The sequence below is a fragment of the Carya illinoinensis genome, chromosome 1, assembly GCF_018687715.1.
Source record: "Carya illinoinensis cultivar Pawnee chromosome 1, C.illinoinensisPawnee_v1, whole genome shotgun sequence".
NCBI classification, from domain to species: Eukaryota; Viridiplantae; Streptophyta; class Magnoliopsida; order Fagales; family Juglandaceae; genus Carya; species Carya illinoinensis.
This window is the reverse complement of record NC_056752.1, coordinates 56,570,291-56,587,919: the sequence shown is the minus strand read 5'-3', so window position 1 is coordinate 56,587,919 and position 17,629 is coordinate 56,570,291. Positions and strand designations below refer to the sequence as shown.

Genomic DNA, 17,629 nt, shown 5'->3' with positions numbered 1-17,629 from the left:
TGATTTAAGGTCAAAACTTGTGATTCAAGTGTTTGGATCTTTTTACAAAAAAGTTTGGTGTTAATTATTATCTTTTTCTAAATGGATGTTTTAAATATGGTTTTGAACTTAAGATTGGAAGATGTTTGTTGCAAAATTTTGGTTTAAGCATGAGTTTTGAAGTTGGAAGGAATTGTAACAAAAATCAAGGGAAATGGCCTATGGATGTTTTGGCCATAGTGTGTTCTTCATAGTTGTGTTTTGTTTTAAATTTTTCTGAGTTGATTTTTAAATTTAGGACAAAATTTACATTAGAAATGTAAATTTTGGAAACTTTTGGAGTTAGTATGCAAAATCCTTAAGTTATGGGTAAAACGGTCATTTTCCCACATGTAGAGAGTAAAATGAAAATTTTACTCTTTAAGTTAGTATTTTTTTATATTTCAAATTTTTAGTGATTTAGTTCTAACTTTTAGAATCACTAATTACAGTTCCTCGTGATCGCACTTGAAGTTTTATAAGAAACACGGAGATTGAGGTAAGTTAGCTTCTAACTTACTAGCAGTCTACTGTGTATGTGTGCTAAGTAAAAAAACTACAGTGTATGTATGTGTGTTATCATATATGTCATGCCATGCCAAGTTATCACGTAATTGTCTATTATACAGAATTTATTCTGTCATCAATTTTTATCTGTTACATAATATATTCTGTTATGTATTACTGTACATTACAAGTACGTCATGCTAAGTATGCCATCTATTACATGTAACAGCCCGCTAGAAATTCAATTGTGAAATTTCTTTTGACCTTAAGAACCTCGTGAAAATTCCGTAAGTTTACACGAATCGACTAATCGCATAGGTTTTAACCTGTCAACATAGTTAGTGTTATTACTCACTATGGTGCCAGAAATGCGATTTTAATTATTTGAGATAGTTAGAAGTGTCAGAATACATTATAGTCTACACCACTAGGCTTAATTGAATATTTAGGATTTTTCAGTACGAAGTTTATTACGTTTATTTTTGGAGTGAATAGTAATCTCAGTAAACATACTAAACGCTATGTTTTCAAAATCACAGTGTGAAATGTCCAAATTAGGTTAGCGAAATTTTATTTGGATACTTGGCAAGATCTTAACCACACATAATAAATAGTATTAGATACTTAGTACAAAGAGAAACCATTAGATGGAATTGTGAAGGAAATCAAGGTGTGAGATCATGACACCTAAGCAAAATACACAATTGGAAAATATCTTAAGAACATAGATTTAAAATACACATGGAAAGATTTTAACCACCTTACTCTTCCAAGTCTACTCCACATTTAGAAAATATTTTAAGCTAATTTCGTGGATATTATTGGGTAAAAATATCTTGAGTTGATTTTTGTAGATATTATTAGGTAAGAGAGTCCTACACTCCACTCTCACTCCGGTAAGAGAGTCCTACACTTAACTCTCACTTTGGGTAAGAGAGTCTTACACTTAACTCTCACTCCAGCCTCATCTCTTCCATATCTTATCCACAAGTATCTCCAGCCACCCCTCTCCACGAAATTATCTTCATTTATGCTTTCCATTGAAAGAATATCAAACACTCTCTCTCGGACAGCTTTTAGGAGTTCTTTTGCACACCCATTTCGAAGCTTTTGTAAGTATTTTATCATAAAGTCTCCTTCATATAAGTTGTTCCTCTTTGAGTCTAGTTTTCATAGATGTATTTTTCGTATCATTCCATGGTCATTTGGTCAGTCAAAAGTATTTTTAACCATAGAAAGGTCATTCTGGGCGTGAATCTGGAGAGTATGTTATAGTTTGGAGTTTTTGACCAAGCTAATGGATAGATATTGGTCCGAAATTTTTATGGAGTATTGTTAACATGTATATATGACTATTGGTTGAGGATTTTTGCATGATTAAAGGTTTTGATGAAAGATTTTCTTAGATTTAGAAACTTAGAAACTGGAAGAGGAAAAACAGTTTCTGTTTTGAGAAAGTTTAACTCTTTGGTGGTCTAAACCTATTCTAATGACTTTGATAATTTTATTGGAAGATCCTAAACATCTTATATACATGTTATATTATTATTTTGAAGATATTTGATGTTAGTTTCAAAGATATGAAATTTTATGCAAAGAGATATTCAGATAAGCCAAAGTGTGGATATTCTTGGCTAAATTTATGTTTTGATTAATTTCTAACCATGTGATCTTGAATTAGAAGCTTGTATATGTTTTAGGACATCTTTTTAAACCATGTAATGGTTTGGTTTGAAGATCATATATTTATAAGTCATAGATCAAGAGATTTATCAAAACTAGTTGAGGAAAAAGTTTCTGTTTTTGGACTAAGTGTAAAACCAAAAACTCTAAATTTTATTTTGTGATTTTGGTGACTTTAGTTTGATGATTTAAAGCATGGTTGATGTTAGGATGATATTATGAATATGTTAGAAGTAAGATTTGATTTTTGAAATTCTTGGAGATGTTTTGATTTAAGGTCAAAACTTGTGATTCAAGTGCTTGGATCTTTTTACAAAAAAGTTTGGTGTTAATTATTAGCTTTTTCTAAATGGATGTTTTAAGTATGGTTTTGAACTTAGGATTGGAAGATGTTTGTTGCAAAATTTTGGTTTAAGCATGAGTTTTGAAGTTGGAAGGAATTGCAACAAAAATCAAGGGAAATGACTTATGGATGTTTCAGCCATAGTGTGTTCTTCATAGTTGTGTTTTGTTTTAAATTTTTCTGAGTTGATATTTAAGTTTAGGACAAAATTTACATGAGGAATGTAAATTTTGGAAACTTTTGGAATTAGTATGCAAAATCCTTAAGTTATGGGTAAAACGGTAATTTTCCTACATGCAGAGAGTAAAATAGAAATTTTACTCTTTAAGTTAGTATTTTCCATATTTCAATTTATTAGTGATTTAGTGCTAATTTTTAGAATCACTAATTACAGTTCTTCGTGATCGCGCTTAAGGTTTTATAAGAAACGCGGAGATCGAGGTAAGTTAGCTTTTAACTTACTAGCAGTCTATTGTGTATGTGTGCTAAGTAAAGGAACTACAGTGTATGTATGTGTGTTATCATATATGTCATGCCATGCCAAGTTATCACTTGATTGTCTATTATACAGAATTTATTCTGTCATCAATTTTTATCTGTTATATAATATATTCTGTTATGTATTACTGTACATGATAAGTACGTCATGCTAAGTATGCCATCTATTACATGTAAGTCAAGTCATGTAATATTCACTGTTGCAAGTATGTCATGTTAAATATGTTGTCTATTATATGTTATGCCATGTTACGAAATGTTTCTATCTCAAGTTGATCATGTATTCTAAGTTATGTTCAAGTCACGTTATGTTACGTCAGGACTTCAGTCCTTTCGTATTCCAGTCACATTTCATATTGAGTACATTATGTTATGTAGAATACATGGGGCCACAATAACTGTGGAGTATGTATTTAACTACAATTGTGATGCGTAAAATACATGGGGCCACAACAACTGTGGAGTATGTATTTTTCATGTTAAGTCAAGTTTGTGTAGAATACATGGGGCCACAACAACTGTGGAGTATGTATTTTTAAATGTTAAGTCAAGTTTGTGTAGAATACATGAGGCCACAACAACTGTGGAGTATGTATTTAACTACAATTGTGATGCGTAAAATACATGGGGCCACAACAACTGTGGAGTATGTATTTTTCATGTTAAGTCAAGTTTGTGTAGAATACATGGGGCCACAACAACTGTGGAGTATGTATTTTTAATGTTAAGTCAAGTTTGTGTAGAATACATGGGGCCACAACAACTGTGGAGTATGTATTTACACGTAGAATACATGGGGCCACAACAACTGTGGAGTATGTATTTTTCATGTTAATTCAAGTTTCAGAGCAAGTTCATGCTAAGTCAAGTTCAGTTCATGTTTCAATTTAAGTTATGTCAATTATGCTATGTTGTACGCTAAGTTATTCTTTAATTACTTATGAATTTGATTATGCATTTATGCTTTTACTGTCATCCATGCATCATTAGTCTGTGTGGAAGTTTTTTGTTAACTTGCTGAGATTTGTAATCAAATTTCACTGTGGTAGTCCCAACTACCATTCCCCCCGAATGGTAGATCTTGTTACAGGACCTGAAGGAGGATCAGAAGCTGATCAACTAGACACAGTCGACTGAATGACGGTGCGTCGTTAATGTTAATATAGTAGTTAAATTACTACTTGTACGATGGAGTTGCATCTCCAGTACTATTGGATCATAACTATTTTGGAATAGTGCTGTGATCTTAGTTATTCAATGGATCTTTATGTATGAAGTATGTTTTAAGTATTGAGATATTTTCAGTTTGGTGCATAGTATTGCTAAAGAAAAAAATTATCCGCTGCGAATATTGCATAATGTTAGATGCATGTTAGGATTATTGCATCTTATGTGTCATGAACGGGGGCAGGTAACCTTGTGTTTCATGTCTCGACGCTTCAAATGTCCGTCCGATCCCAAACGGAATTTAGGGGCGTCACATTACATGTATGTCAAGTCATGTAATATTCACTGTTACAAATATGTCATGTTAAATATGTTGTCTATTATATGTTATGCCATGTTATGAAATGTTTCTATCTCAAGTTGGTCATGTATTTCAAGTTATGTTCAAGTCACGTTATGTTACGTCAGGGCTTCAGTCCTTTTGTATTCCAGTCACGTTTCATCTTGAGTACATTATGTTTGTGTAGAATACATGGGGCCACAACAACTGTGGAGTATGTATTTAACTACAATTGTGATGCGTAGAATACATGGGGCCACAACAACTGTGGAGTATGTATTTACACGTAGAATACATGGGGCCACAACAACTGTGGAGTATGTATTTTTCATGTTAAGTCAAGTTTGTGTAGAATACATGGGGCCACAATAACTGTGGAGTATGTATTTATACGTATAATACATGTGGCCACAACAACTGTGGAATATGTATTTTTCATGTTAAGTCAAGTTTGCGTATAATACATGGGCCACAACAACTGTGGAGTATGTATTTACACGTAAAATACATGGGGCCACAACAAGTGTGGAGTATGTATTTTTCATGTTAATTCAAGTTTCAAAGCAAGTTCATGCTAAGTCAAGTTTCAGATCAAGTTCATGTCAAGTCAAGTTCAGTTCATGTTTCAATTTAAGTTATGTCAATTATGCTATGTTGTACTCCAAGTTATGCTTTAATTACTTATGAATTTGATTATGCATTTATGCTTTTACTGTCATCCATGCATCATTAGCTTGTGTGGAAGTTTTTTGTTAACTTACTGAGATTTGTAATCAAATCTCACTTTGGTAGTCCCAACTACCATTCCCCCCGAATGGTAGATCTTGTTACAGGACCTGAAGGAGAATCAGGAGCTAATCAACTAGACACAGTTGACTAAGTGACGGTGCGACATAAATGTTGATATAGTAATTAACGTAAATTACTACTTATACGATTGAGTTGCATCTCTACTACTTTTTGGATCATAACCATTTTGGACTAGTGTTGTGATCTTAGTTGTTCAATGGATTTTTATGTATAAAGTATGTTTTAAGCATTTGGGATATTTTCAATTTGGTGCATAGTATTGCTAAAGAAAAAATTTATCCGCTGCGAATATTGCATATTGTTAGATGCATGTTAGGAATATTGCATCTTATATGTCATGAACGGGGGCATGTAACCTTGTGTTGCATGTCTCGACGCTTCAAATATCCGTCCGATTCCAAACGGAATTTGGGGACGTCACATCACCTCTGCCTTCCATTCTTTCTCTCTCTCTCTTGCTCTCTCACTGAAAAGCCATTTGATTCTCTCACCGTAAACCCTCTCATTCTCTCATCCTGAAGCATCACGATTCACGAATCAACACCGAAAAAACATATTGTTTGAAGGATTTTTCAGCCCCAGTTTCGGTTTTCAAGTGGTGAGATTTATTTTCTCATAATTTTTCCTTTATTATTTATTTAACTTAAGTATGTCTAGTTTCGGTTTTGAGCCCCAGTTTCGGTTTGAGGTTCGAAATTAGGATTTTCTTAGTAACAAAGAACCAAGAAATTCCTACTAACAAGCATTCATTTTGAAGATTATTACTCAATTATTTTGCTGAGGATTAGGGTTTTATTTATTTTTATTCTTTTCCTAATTTTCATTTCGGTGGGAATATTTTCGTAATGATCTTTGTCTTTGTTTTTGTCGTAGGGTTTTGGCTTAGCTTCGATTTACCATTGTTCGCACATTTGGCACAGTCAACAGCTTGGTATTAAATTTGTTTGGTTTTCTATTGTTTGCTTACAGTTCTCTTTTTGTTGTAATCTAGAATAAAATTTGTGAATTAAATTAATTTGATTAATATCTAAATCTATGTCCATCTAACTCAGCAATTAAATAATTAAAAACTGAAAATAGGTTGGCTGGATTGGTAGATAAAATTTTTCAAACAAAAGGGTGATGGGTGTTTAGTAAATGAGTCTTCATAATCACGCATTTTTTTTATTTTGCATAATATTATCTTAGTACATGCAGAATAAGGTTTTGAATATTTATTTAGAACCTTTTGAGGGGCATATGCATTTGGCTATTAAAAAGCATTTTTTTTATATGTTATTTTAAGGGATTGATATTTTATTGATTACATTGTTTTATGTTGAGACGAAAGATTTTAGGTGGAGTTCGGATATTGATGACGTTGAGATAGTGACAAGTAGAAACTGTCCACAAGGCATTGTAAATGAAGCTATTGAGGATGAAACCGTGGAAGAGCAATGTGATGTGAGCATCGAAGATGGATTGGATGTGGGAGATGACGTTAATTTGGGAGATGGTGATGGAGATGGAGTGAATGAGGGAGATGGTGATGGAGATGGAGTGAATGTGAGAGATGGAGATGGAATCAATTTGATTTCCACCTCCAGTAGTGGAAATCTTGAACCGTTTGTTGGGAAGGAATTTGATGAGGTTGAGGACGCCCAAGGATTTTACAAGGCGTATGCAAGACGAGGTCTTCTGCCAGTGTTTGAAGTTGTATGGACTTTATATTCGCCAAACATCTTGTTAAATGATGGTTCACTTGAAAGTAGAGATTATGATTTGCATAAGAAACCCATATTAATAGATAAGTTTTGCCAGGTTCTTATTTCTTGGTTTTTTTAGTCATTCAGTACTCATTTCTGTACATGGTATCTTTACTTATTTTAACAGCTTAACTTCAAGTCCTCAAATCGGTACTGGAACTATGGTAAAAGGAGATAATTTTATATTGCTTTTTATTTTTTTATAGTGGGGTGGGTGACATTGTGTAGAGTAGAGGAGTTATTGGCCTGTTGGATAAGTCAAGTAGGACAATTTAGTGTGGAGGTTGATTCTGTTTCGTGTAATGTTGTGTGTGAGGAAGGCATACCAACGAAAGGCTTATACGCATTCTAGTTATTTACTTATCAAAATAATAGTAATTTTTCTTGTTTTTTATCTCATAACACAGGTTTTGTTTTTATTAATAAAAATGGACTTATATAAAAAGGCACCTATTTCTGTACATGATTTATCAATTTTTCGTCACCAAAGGAGATCCAATATATTATTTAGATGCACTATCCGGCAAGCAAAAGGACTCAAAAAACGTTAACTTCAAGCTTATCCATTAACATTACATCACTGGCTTTGTTTAGCCATAACAACATTAACTTCAAACAAACAACATCAAGCTCATTTACTTGAGCAGTTACATTCAGATTGATGGTCCCGAACACACACAGATCCTACCAACATTAGCATTGGGGCTGACATACATGATTATCGTTCAAATTATAAATAATTACAGCACAAAACACAATGGTACATAACCATAACAAGAATAATGTTCCCTTGTACTTCTTTTCCAAAAGTTTAAATTTTGCTTCTTCAACCATTACACACTCTTGGTTGATCCTGTCGTTCATTCTTTAAGCTAACTCCAATGTCATTTTGCAACAATGGTTTAGTTCTTGTTCAAAATCAACCCATTGAAAAAATGAGCATTGTCTCTTCATCTTATAGTTTGGACAATTTAAGAACCGTCTGCCAAAACTAGTATCTTTGACAGAGATCCTTAGTTTTGCTGGAATCCCACAATGGCAATGTGGTACTGCACCACTGTCATCATCATCATCATACTGCATCTTCATATTGATTAATAATAGACAGTCCAAGCAATAAGCATGCATATCAATATTTATTAACAGCCAATACACAGTCCAAGCAATAAGCATGCATATTAATATTTATTAACAGCCAATACACAGTCTAAGCAAAACTATTCAGATTTACACAATATATTGCCGAAATTATCTGCAGAACATTTAGTACATGCACTTTCTTATCATAAAATCCATTTTAAATATAACAATGTTAAAACATGAATATACATAATTCCAAACATCAGGCAAATATTATGACAGCAAATAATATACGAGTTTCGAGCTAAATATGTAACCATCAGGCATTGAAATTTACTCTTCAAACCTTTAAATGTAACAAATTATACAATAAATTCAATTCAGGTACTAAATAATGGCAGCTGCTACAATAGCCTTGGTTTATTAAGAAATATAAAATTCAGAACCGAAATGACTCAAACAGACTCAAACAGAACCGAAAATTTACCTTAATTTTGTTGTAAAATGGAAGCTGCGATTTTTTTTCCCTTTTTCCTTGTTGTAAAATGATGGAGGGTTAAAGTTTTTATAGGTTTCAGTTTTTTGGGGGAGGGACGGAGGGATTCGAATAATCACAGATCACGTATGCCTGCGACGTAGAGAGATCGGCGACTTAGAGAGATCGATTTCAAGCAGGCGTGGGTTCTGGGTTTCTGGGTTCTCGAAGGAGGAGTGGGTTCTGAATAGAGAGAGGGGAAAGCAGAGAGAGAGAGAAGGAGCAGATCACGTATGGCTGCTCACGTATGGCACGACTTAGAGAGATCGGCGACGTAGAGAGATCGGGGAAGGAGATGTGGGTTCTGAAGAGAGAGAGGACCAGCAGAGAGAGAGAGAAATCGTGTTGGGTAATCTATCCGTATGAGACGATAGATTGAGTGTGATGCGGTTTGTTGGGGAGAAGGAGTATCCCTTACGTGTCAGTTCGTAATTGGTCTCTGTTTATCTCACATTAAAGGAGTATCCGGTTTAAAGATTTTCTCTTTTTCTTTCATCTGTCAAGTCTTTCCTTCTCCACGAGTCTTTTTCCATGTTGAAACCCAAAAGGATGATAAATTTTCCAAGAACCATACACAGTACTACACAGGATGATTTACTTTTTTTTTTTTCCACGTCTAAATAACTAAGTGGAGCATAACATTAAAATTGCAAGATAGAATCTTTATTTGGTACCTGCACCTTATCAATGCCCTGTATAACTGGAGCAAAGTCATACATAGAAGCGAGTTTTTCGGTGCTTCGTCAGGAAACAAACACAGCAATCGAGCTCCTCACTTGGAAGGTACCGTCATCCCACGTTAAAGAAGCAGAGACTATAAACTTATCTATAGTTTCTTCGATTGTGAGCGTATACGGTAGCTTTTGTCGAAGAGATGTGAAAGATAAAATGCTAGGAGTTACTTTGATTATAAGTCCAAGTGGGGAGTTCAAAATAGCTTTATACGTAGACGTCGGTTATCCAACATTGGTGACAATCCGATTGAAAACACGATTGATGGATGTCAAGGGCGGCGTGGATAGAGCAAATGTAGGATAGTTTAGATCGTTCACGTTTCCATTAGTGGCATTAGAACAGCTACTATTGTCCCCAGTCAGAAGTTGTAATGATTTGGTATTATATCCTTGTCCGCACAAAAATTTTATGTAGTCAGCTGCATCAATATCATAGATTAAACTGGGATTTGGAGCCTTTGATTCTTTGAAGGATTTATATTGCCTGCATCGTATGCAAATTTAGCCTCTGGATTCTTTCCAGCACTCATGGGGTCAGCTGCCAGTAATACACCAAATGGGGAGGGAGTGAGAAGTGGTAATACATGACGAATTAAGATTGATGGGTTGTAAATAGCTGTATATTACCGGTGGTCATGAGAGCCGACTTGATAGCAGCAGGTGACCATTTGGGGTGCAAGGATTTGACGTAGGCAGCAGCTCCTGTAGCATGTGGGCAAGCCATGGAGGTGCCTGACAGAATATTGAATGACAATTTTCTATTATCACCTTCAATCCCAGAAATTGGGGAAATTGGTGACCATGCCGCTAGAATGTTGAGTCCAGGAGCTGCTAAATCCGGCTACAAAGAATTAAAAAAAATGCTAAATGTATTTAAAGAAAAATTTAGAAAATATTTACTTCTCCACATGTTAGTTATTAATATGCTGAAAATTATGAAATTTAAAATTTAAAATTTGAATTTAAAAAATAAACTAATAAAATAAATTTTGTAAAGAAAAAAGTAAGTATATGTAACACTACTCAAATGACAGCTTAAATCTTAACGATATATAAAGAAGAAATATTACAAGAGCGCAATGCAAATTAAACCATGATTATTATGAGGAAATTAATTATAACCTTGAAAATGTCGGGCGTAGCTATATTTGGACCCCTTGATGAGAAGTAGGGTATGTAAGGTGCAAATGCATCCTTCCGCTTGTTAGTCTTGAGAATAGTTGCAGTCAGGCTCCTATGCATATATAGCATATGCGCATTAGGATTATTTGTGGGGTTTGAGTTGGTTTGCGAGAGTTGATGCCTATTGGTTCTACCATATATAAGAAATGCATATATGGCCCCTGATTTGAGATATTTTGTGTCTATACCTTGTCGAATTTATGTAGAAGTAAACGTTGCTACCATCTTCGATGCCAAGGTAAGATGCGGGCAAGGGAAAAGAGTAGGCAACATCCCTGCGCCCTGGGCCTTTAATCACAGTTCCAACCCAACCGCACTTGCTTGAAATGCTCCCTCCCCACCAACCACATCCAAATCACAAAGTACAATTTTCCCTTTCACTAAATTCTGATCCAACGAATTTGGCAGACAATACCGGCAGTACTGTAGCATTAGTTCCACTGGCTGCTATATATTTGTGAGACGAAAAGAACATTACATTAAACTTCTAGTTTACTGGAGTTATTGGAACACAATCAAAAAGCTACTGGAATATGTATTCTTTTTTCGATCCTGTGCATGGTTACCTACTTACCTAGAATAGGAACCCTAAGAACCCGTTGTGGTGTTTGGTGCATCTCCGCCATAAACTATCGGATACATTTCATTCTTGAGGTCAAATGTATTAATTGAAACTCCCTACACATTGAGCAAAGTATATTAATAATTAATTAATTAACCGGCATTCAATGGGATTGAGAAAAAAACTGGATATATTCATACATACTCGAAACTATAGCTATGGGTAGCAGAGAACTAAGATAGGGCTTGATGATCACTTTATAATTATATACCTCATAGATGTTGTCGTTACCCAATTGGACCTCAGTGAAGAACTTTCGATCTATGGTGCTTGAAGCCACGAAAAGAGACCAGGGTGAAATTTTTGTGAGGGTTGCTAGACCTGGACCCCCATTACCAGCTGAGTTTGATGTCAATATTCCATTTCTCATAGCATGAAAGGCACCGATGGCAATTGCATTGTTAAAATAGCTATAATCAGTAGTTCCACCGAGTGAAATAGATATTAGGTCGACGCCATCGGCAATAGCATTATCAAAAGCTGCAAGAATGTAAGCATCGCTGCAGACATCGAGCCAACATATTTTGTACACAGCAATGCGTGCTAATGGAACCCCTCCTCGTGCTGTTCCCAAACGGGCCAAACCAATCCCACGCTTGCCATGTTAACAACGTTCCCAGCTGCTATGGATGCAGTATGTGTCTCGTGGCGGTTTGAATCTCGAGGAGATCTAATGTCATTTCCGAAAACATCTCCATTGCTACGGTAATATTGTGCTCCTATGATTTTACTGCCCAAGTGACAACGGCATTAATTGTAAATGATGCTCTTTGATTGACTCTTCCTATATATATGCGTGTGTACATGCATATAGGCAAAAAAACAAAAAAGTGAATGTAAGGATATATATAGTTGTTGCAAGTAAAGTTGGTTGAGAATTGGCAAACGCCCCTCCATTTGCTAGGCGCCTCCATTTGCTAGGCGGCGGACCAAATCCTTTGTCGCTAAAGCTATCAGACTCGGGCCAGATTCCATTGTCAAGAACTCCTATAATGATGTCGCTTTCAACGGTTGTTCTTTCAACTTGCTGCTGGAAGCCAAGGAAGTCCCATGACCTTGTTGTATGGAGCTTTTTCTGTTCGTTGGGAAAGACAGACACTACGCCTCCCATTCCCACATGTTCATTGTCATGACGTGCATTTTACTGTATTTATGCATGCATGATATAAAACACAGAGAGAGAGAGAGAGAGAGAGAGAGAGAGAGAGAGAGAGAGAGAGTTGAGGCTCACAGACCAGCCATTTTTTGAGCTTCTTCCCCGGTTAACTTCGCTGCAAATCCATTGAAACTCCTCTTGAAGTTATAAAGTAGAGATTTCGGTCCAGTGTTGCTGAATCCAATTATATTAATTTCACAAGTTAAAGCCCTATATGCATTTTCGTCTCGATCGAATAACTTTGATGGGATTAATTTCATCTCCCTTAGGTCATAATATTGAAAAGAGTAATAGTTGATATATGGATTCCTTTTTTGAAAAAAATGAGTGAGATCTATCCAAGAGATGAAAATTTTAAAGTATATTTTATATTAAGGAAAATAATAGTGTGACTATAAATATGTCCACTAAATATGTTTATTCATCTATTTTTATTCTTTTTATTTTTTTTGATTATTAAGGAAGTAAATATTAGTAAATTTATATCTATATTTTTTATTTTTTTCTTAATGATTAAGGATACGTAGAAAATGATTAAAGAAAAATAAAAAGAAACTTAAAAAACTTATTCGTAACAGTGTGCAAATTTGGTAGGAACACTTGATACTCACCCTGGTATTGTTCTTATATTAATTTACTTATTAAAAATAAAAGAAAACACTTATACACTTAGACTTATTTAGGTAGTAAAAATATCTTATTTTTTTTTATAATTAAATTTTTTTAAATTTTTACATAAAATATAATAAATAAATATTTTTTTAATTTTTAAAATAATAATAATAAAAAAATAATATTTTATTAATATTTTATTTTACTTCTAATTTTTATCTAAAATTATTATATATCAACTCACTGTCAAATGTCACTTCCATCGCCATCTATATTATTGAAAAATGAACAAAACAACTGACTTTTTTGTTTCTGCATTTAAATTTTAGTTGTCAAGAGGGCTTGTACATGATTGGACAGAACACGTGTATATGACTAATGCGACTAATTTTGTATCATAAAAATCCAAAGTTGAATTGTTTTGAGGATGGTTCCTTCAGCAATAGTAGTATGTCATTAAACATTTCTTATATGGAACGGACAACCACGTCGTGTCCACTATATATAAGATCATTTACAAATATCTAAAATAGGGGCAAATTAGTAATAAAAATATGTAGCGTTTTTAAGAAGAGTTTCGATCGCAGGATGTGTAAAGAAAATAAATGGATATGATTAATTGTAACAAATAATAAGTAGATTTCGTTCTTAATTTACGTCTAATTTGATTTTTTTTTCACTGGATATATATAAACCAAACTATATATTTCAAAGTATAGTTTTACCCAATAAAATGAATTAAAGAATTTGATATACATACCAATTTAAGTTAACTGATCTCTTAAAGTTTTATTATTTTTTAAAGTTAAAATCATTAAATTAAATAAAATTTAAATATTAGTATAAATGAATATTGTAATATTAATTAGATAATTTCGTAAATTTTTTATGACGATCGCTTCTCTCTAATAAATAAAGGTTATTTAAGTGTAAGCTTATAAAAAAAGAAACATATATTCCATTATCCTAATCACAAGAATTTCAAGCATTACATAGCACCTAAATGTGCCGTTGTACTGCTTTTTATCACCTGTCAATGACTTCTTGTAGCATGCTCGTGTGAAGGGATGATGTGGAAGCCTCGTCCCGCCGCCGTTCTCGTTCTCCCATGTAGACAGTATAAGCCTGCAGCATCCATGCATGCACATGAGTATCTTTTATATATATATATATATATATAGATATTTGGCCGGAATTTAAACGGTGAGATCAGCCATATGTGTGCGTACATAGATATTTAATGTTTACCTTTCGGTCATTCTTTGAAGCTGAGTGACCAACAAAGAGAATGGCCGCAAGGCTGAGGACGAGAAGCCGTGAAAGACTAGAAGTTTTGCTTGCCATTGGAGGTTCAGGCTCAGCTATGAATTTGGATAGATAGCGTGTACGTTTTATCCTATGTATAAACTCATCCAATCGTTGGAAACATTAAAAAAAAAAAAAGAAAAAAAAAAAGAAAAAGAAAAAAAAAACTCATCCAACCTTTTGAATGAGGATATGTATCCCTTTTGTTTGGCTTGAAATGAGTGATACAAAGTTAAACCAAATATTACAATCAAGCATTAATTCATTACGTCCCAATCACATCCTCTTAATTTTCTCGATCTCTTTTTCCTAGAAGATGTCATGTCTATACGCGCTAATTTGTTCAATGTTTCTGTTGCAAAAAGGCTCCATTACATATGGTATGTAATGGTATCCACACACATTTATATGGCAACAGCGATGTTTGCCACTAATATCTTATATATGGACGATCATTTCCGTAAGAGACAATCATCATGAAGCGATTAGCTGTTCTTCAAGGGAATAATAATGGATATGAGTAAGTATGATCAACAGCCACGATTTCGGCCCAATCACTATGACTATTTATATATAAATATATATATGTATATGTATTATGTATATATAGAAGTTCATATATAGCCGTATACGAATTTTTCAGATTGTGAATTTGAACACATGGAATCAGACTATATAATATGGCTTCTTGAAAGGAAGCTTTTGATTAACGCTTGCTTGTCCTTTTTAATATATTTCATTTACTTTTTATTTTGAATTATTATATGTTCCCGTTGATTATACGGTATAAATTACTAACAAGAAGTGCCAATATATAATGCTATGCCGGTTGAGATTTCAATGGTGTAAAGGTTGGAACATTCGGCCCTGGTTTAGAGAGAGAATCTCCACCTTCTCTCCAGAAATCCAGCCAAAACAGAAACCAGCTTAGGGGGGATGGGGTCCTCGGTTCAATCCTCCCTCCCTCCCTCCCTCTTTATTTTGCTTTAATGGTTTTTAATTAGGTTTGTTTTATCTTTTGTTTTTGGTGTTTGAATAAGCTTTTGGTGAAGGTCTAATGGTGGAGCTATATCATCATGGCTCATGCTCCTAGGCCAAAACCCTTGATAGTTCACCCCTAAACCCCTCTCTCCAGTCGTAAATCGAGTCGATGTGCTGCTGGCGACGCACATTCTAGGTGCAAGTGGTAGAGAGGACTTGGGTAGTCGAAGGAAGGCTGGGATGGCCTTTGGTCTATTGGGGTGAGTGGCGGGGTGGTGCAAATAGGCTCTTGCAGACATGCAACCCGTTCCAGAGGTTGCCCTTGCTGAAGGGAGCAAGGTGGATTGTGCGGTGTGTGGTTAGCAGATGTTCTATTTTCAGAGCTTCAAACAGTGGTGGCGTGGGTTGGCCTTACAGCGTAGAGGGTTGCTCCCATGGTGGTCATTATGGTCGTTAAAGTGGCTTTAGGCACTGCAGGAATGTGGGGGAGGTACATAAGTGGTGCGGAAGCGTGGGCTGACTAGAACGATGGGAGCAGGTGAGCAGAAAAAACCTTAGGGTGCGGCGTGGGCTGACCTAAAAGCTTATCATGATGAGAGCCGAGTGTTTTTTACAGTGGTTATTGTAAAGTTTTTACTTTGTTTTATAGAATAATAAAAGAAAAAACTCTATGGACTATGGTCCATAGTGTTCGCTGATTTGTTTTTGACGGTATATGGGATTATGTCACTATATCCTCAGATAGAGATGTGCTGTCTCTCAACATTAGGATTTGTAGAGATTTGCAGCAGGTATGACCATATCAGTCATGGCTGTGTACTGAATTACTACTAAGATTATAGTTGACTTATAATGTATATTTCAGGTCCAGTTATAAAGTTCCGTTTATTAATAAATGGTGATAAACTATTATTTCAAAAAAATAAAAGGGGGTTGGACGGTCGCCTTTCAACTTTAGCAACCCAAATTCCTCATCTAGAGCCTCGACCAGATCGTACATCTCTTTGACAAGAAAATGTTGAGAATCAAATCGATCCATGAAGATATTTGTTTTTTAGAAAAAAGTTGCGTTGTTAATACTTATTGTTTCGATCCAATAATAAAACGATTGATTGGGTCAAAAAGATCAAGGAATAAAAATTATGGGTTTCCATTCAACATGTACTACGTATTGATCAGTCATCATTGTCGTGGCATTAGCATATATATATATACTAGGTAGAAGTAACGTGCAATGCACGTTTATCTAATTTAATGAAATAATTATTTAAAAAAAAAAAGGTATATATTTCATAAAAAAATTGATTTCAATCAATAATTTAAAGCATATGGAAAAAAATATGAAATCTAGCAAATATTTAGGGTAATGATAGTTAAATATAGAATAATAATTACATACTTGTATAGATTAAAATATAAAAATATTAGTTCAAAATAAGACATAATCTAATACATATGTATAATATTGATAGTTTTAGCAAAGTTTCATGTGATGAGTTTAATACAAGCCCAACAAAAACATTAGTTCAAAACATAACATAGTCCAACACATGTGATAAGTTTAATACAAGCCTAATAAAAATATCAGTTCAAAATATGAGTCTTTTGATGTTTTTACTCTGATCCATCATTCTGTGTCATCCTGTACAGCATCAATAAAGAAGACATTGAAATTCTTGTACTGCTTTTGGTTGAGTCGATCGAGATCTACTAAAAGTTCAATCTTCCATTCTTTCTGTGAAACTTGTGCCACAATATTTTCTATATATGACAAATGTTCCTACAAAGGAAATTTTTAATTATAATTGCATAATTAATAAAAATTTGAATACCTTATATGCTAAAAATTTATGTCTTCTAAATTAACACAAATTTTTGAATGCAATGTTTTTAATTAAATTACTAAGCATGTTATAAATAAAAATAAAACTGACATAATAGATAAGTATATAAAAATCAATTTCAATGATTTTTGTTATAATTTACTTTTAAAAGTTTTTTTAATATAAAAATCAATGTATTTATAGATAATGTATTAAATATGTTAAAAATTTTGAGATAGACTTTTCTACTCACAACAATAAAGCAAATAGAAAATAAGAAGACGTACATCTCCAGTATGTTTCATAAGATCAACTGCTGAACAACAAAATGCTTCTTCTACAATTTCACCAAACATAACAGCAGATAATCTTCATGTATCATCGTCGAGTTCAACATATGCTCGGCAACTATAAATTTGTTGGAAATATCATTTTAAGTTAAAATCAATAAAAACTATACATTAAATCTATTACATAAATTATCAAAC

General features: G+C 33.9%; 1 protein-coding gene and 1 pseudogene across 1 annotated transcript; one reads left to right on the top strand and one right to left on the bottom strand.

Moving 5' to 3' along the window:
• Positions 1-4,136: 4,136 nt before the first annotated feature.
• LOC122303729 lies at positions 4,137-7,429 on the top strand. Its single transcript, XM_043115641.1, has 3 exons — positions 4,137-4,192; positions 6,240-6,297; positions 6,697-7,429. The coding sequence occupies exons 1-3, from the start codon at positions 4,187-4,189 to the stop codon at positions 7,188-7,190; spliced, it is 558 nt and encodes a 185-aa protein (XP_042971575.1). The 5' UTR covers positions 4,137-4,186; the 3' UTR covers positions 7,191-7,429.
• Positions 7,430-9,462: 2,033 nt separating this feature from the next.
• On the bottom strand, positions 9,463-14,545 carry LOC122291606 (annotated as a pseudogene).
• Positions 14,546-17,629: the final 3,084 nt, after the last annotated feature.

Coding starts and splice junctions, on each gene's coding strand:
- LOC122303729 (XM_043115641.1), top strand. Junction 6,298..6,696: donor TTGGCACAGTCAACAGCTTG/GTATTAAATTTG, acceptor TTGAGACGAAAG/ATTTTAGGTGGAGTTCGGAT.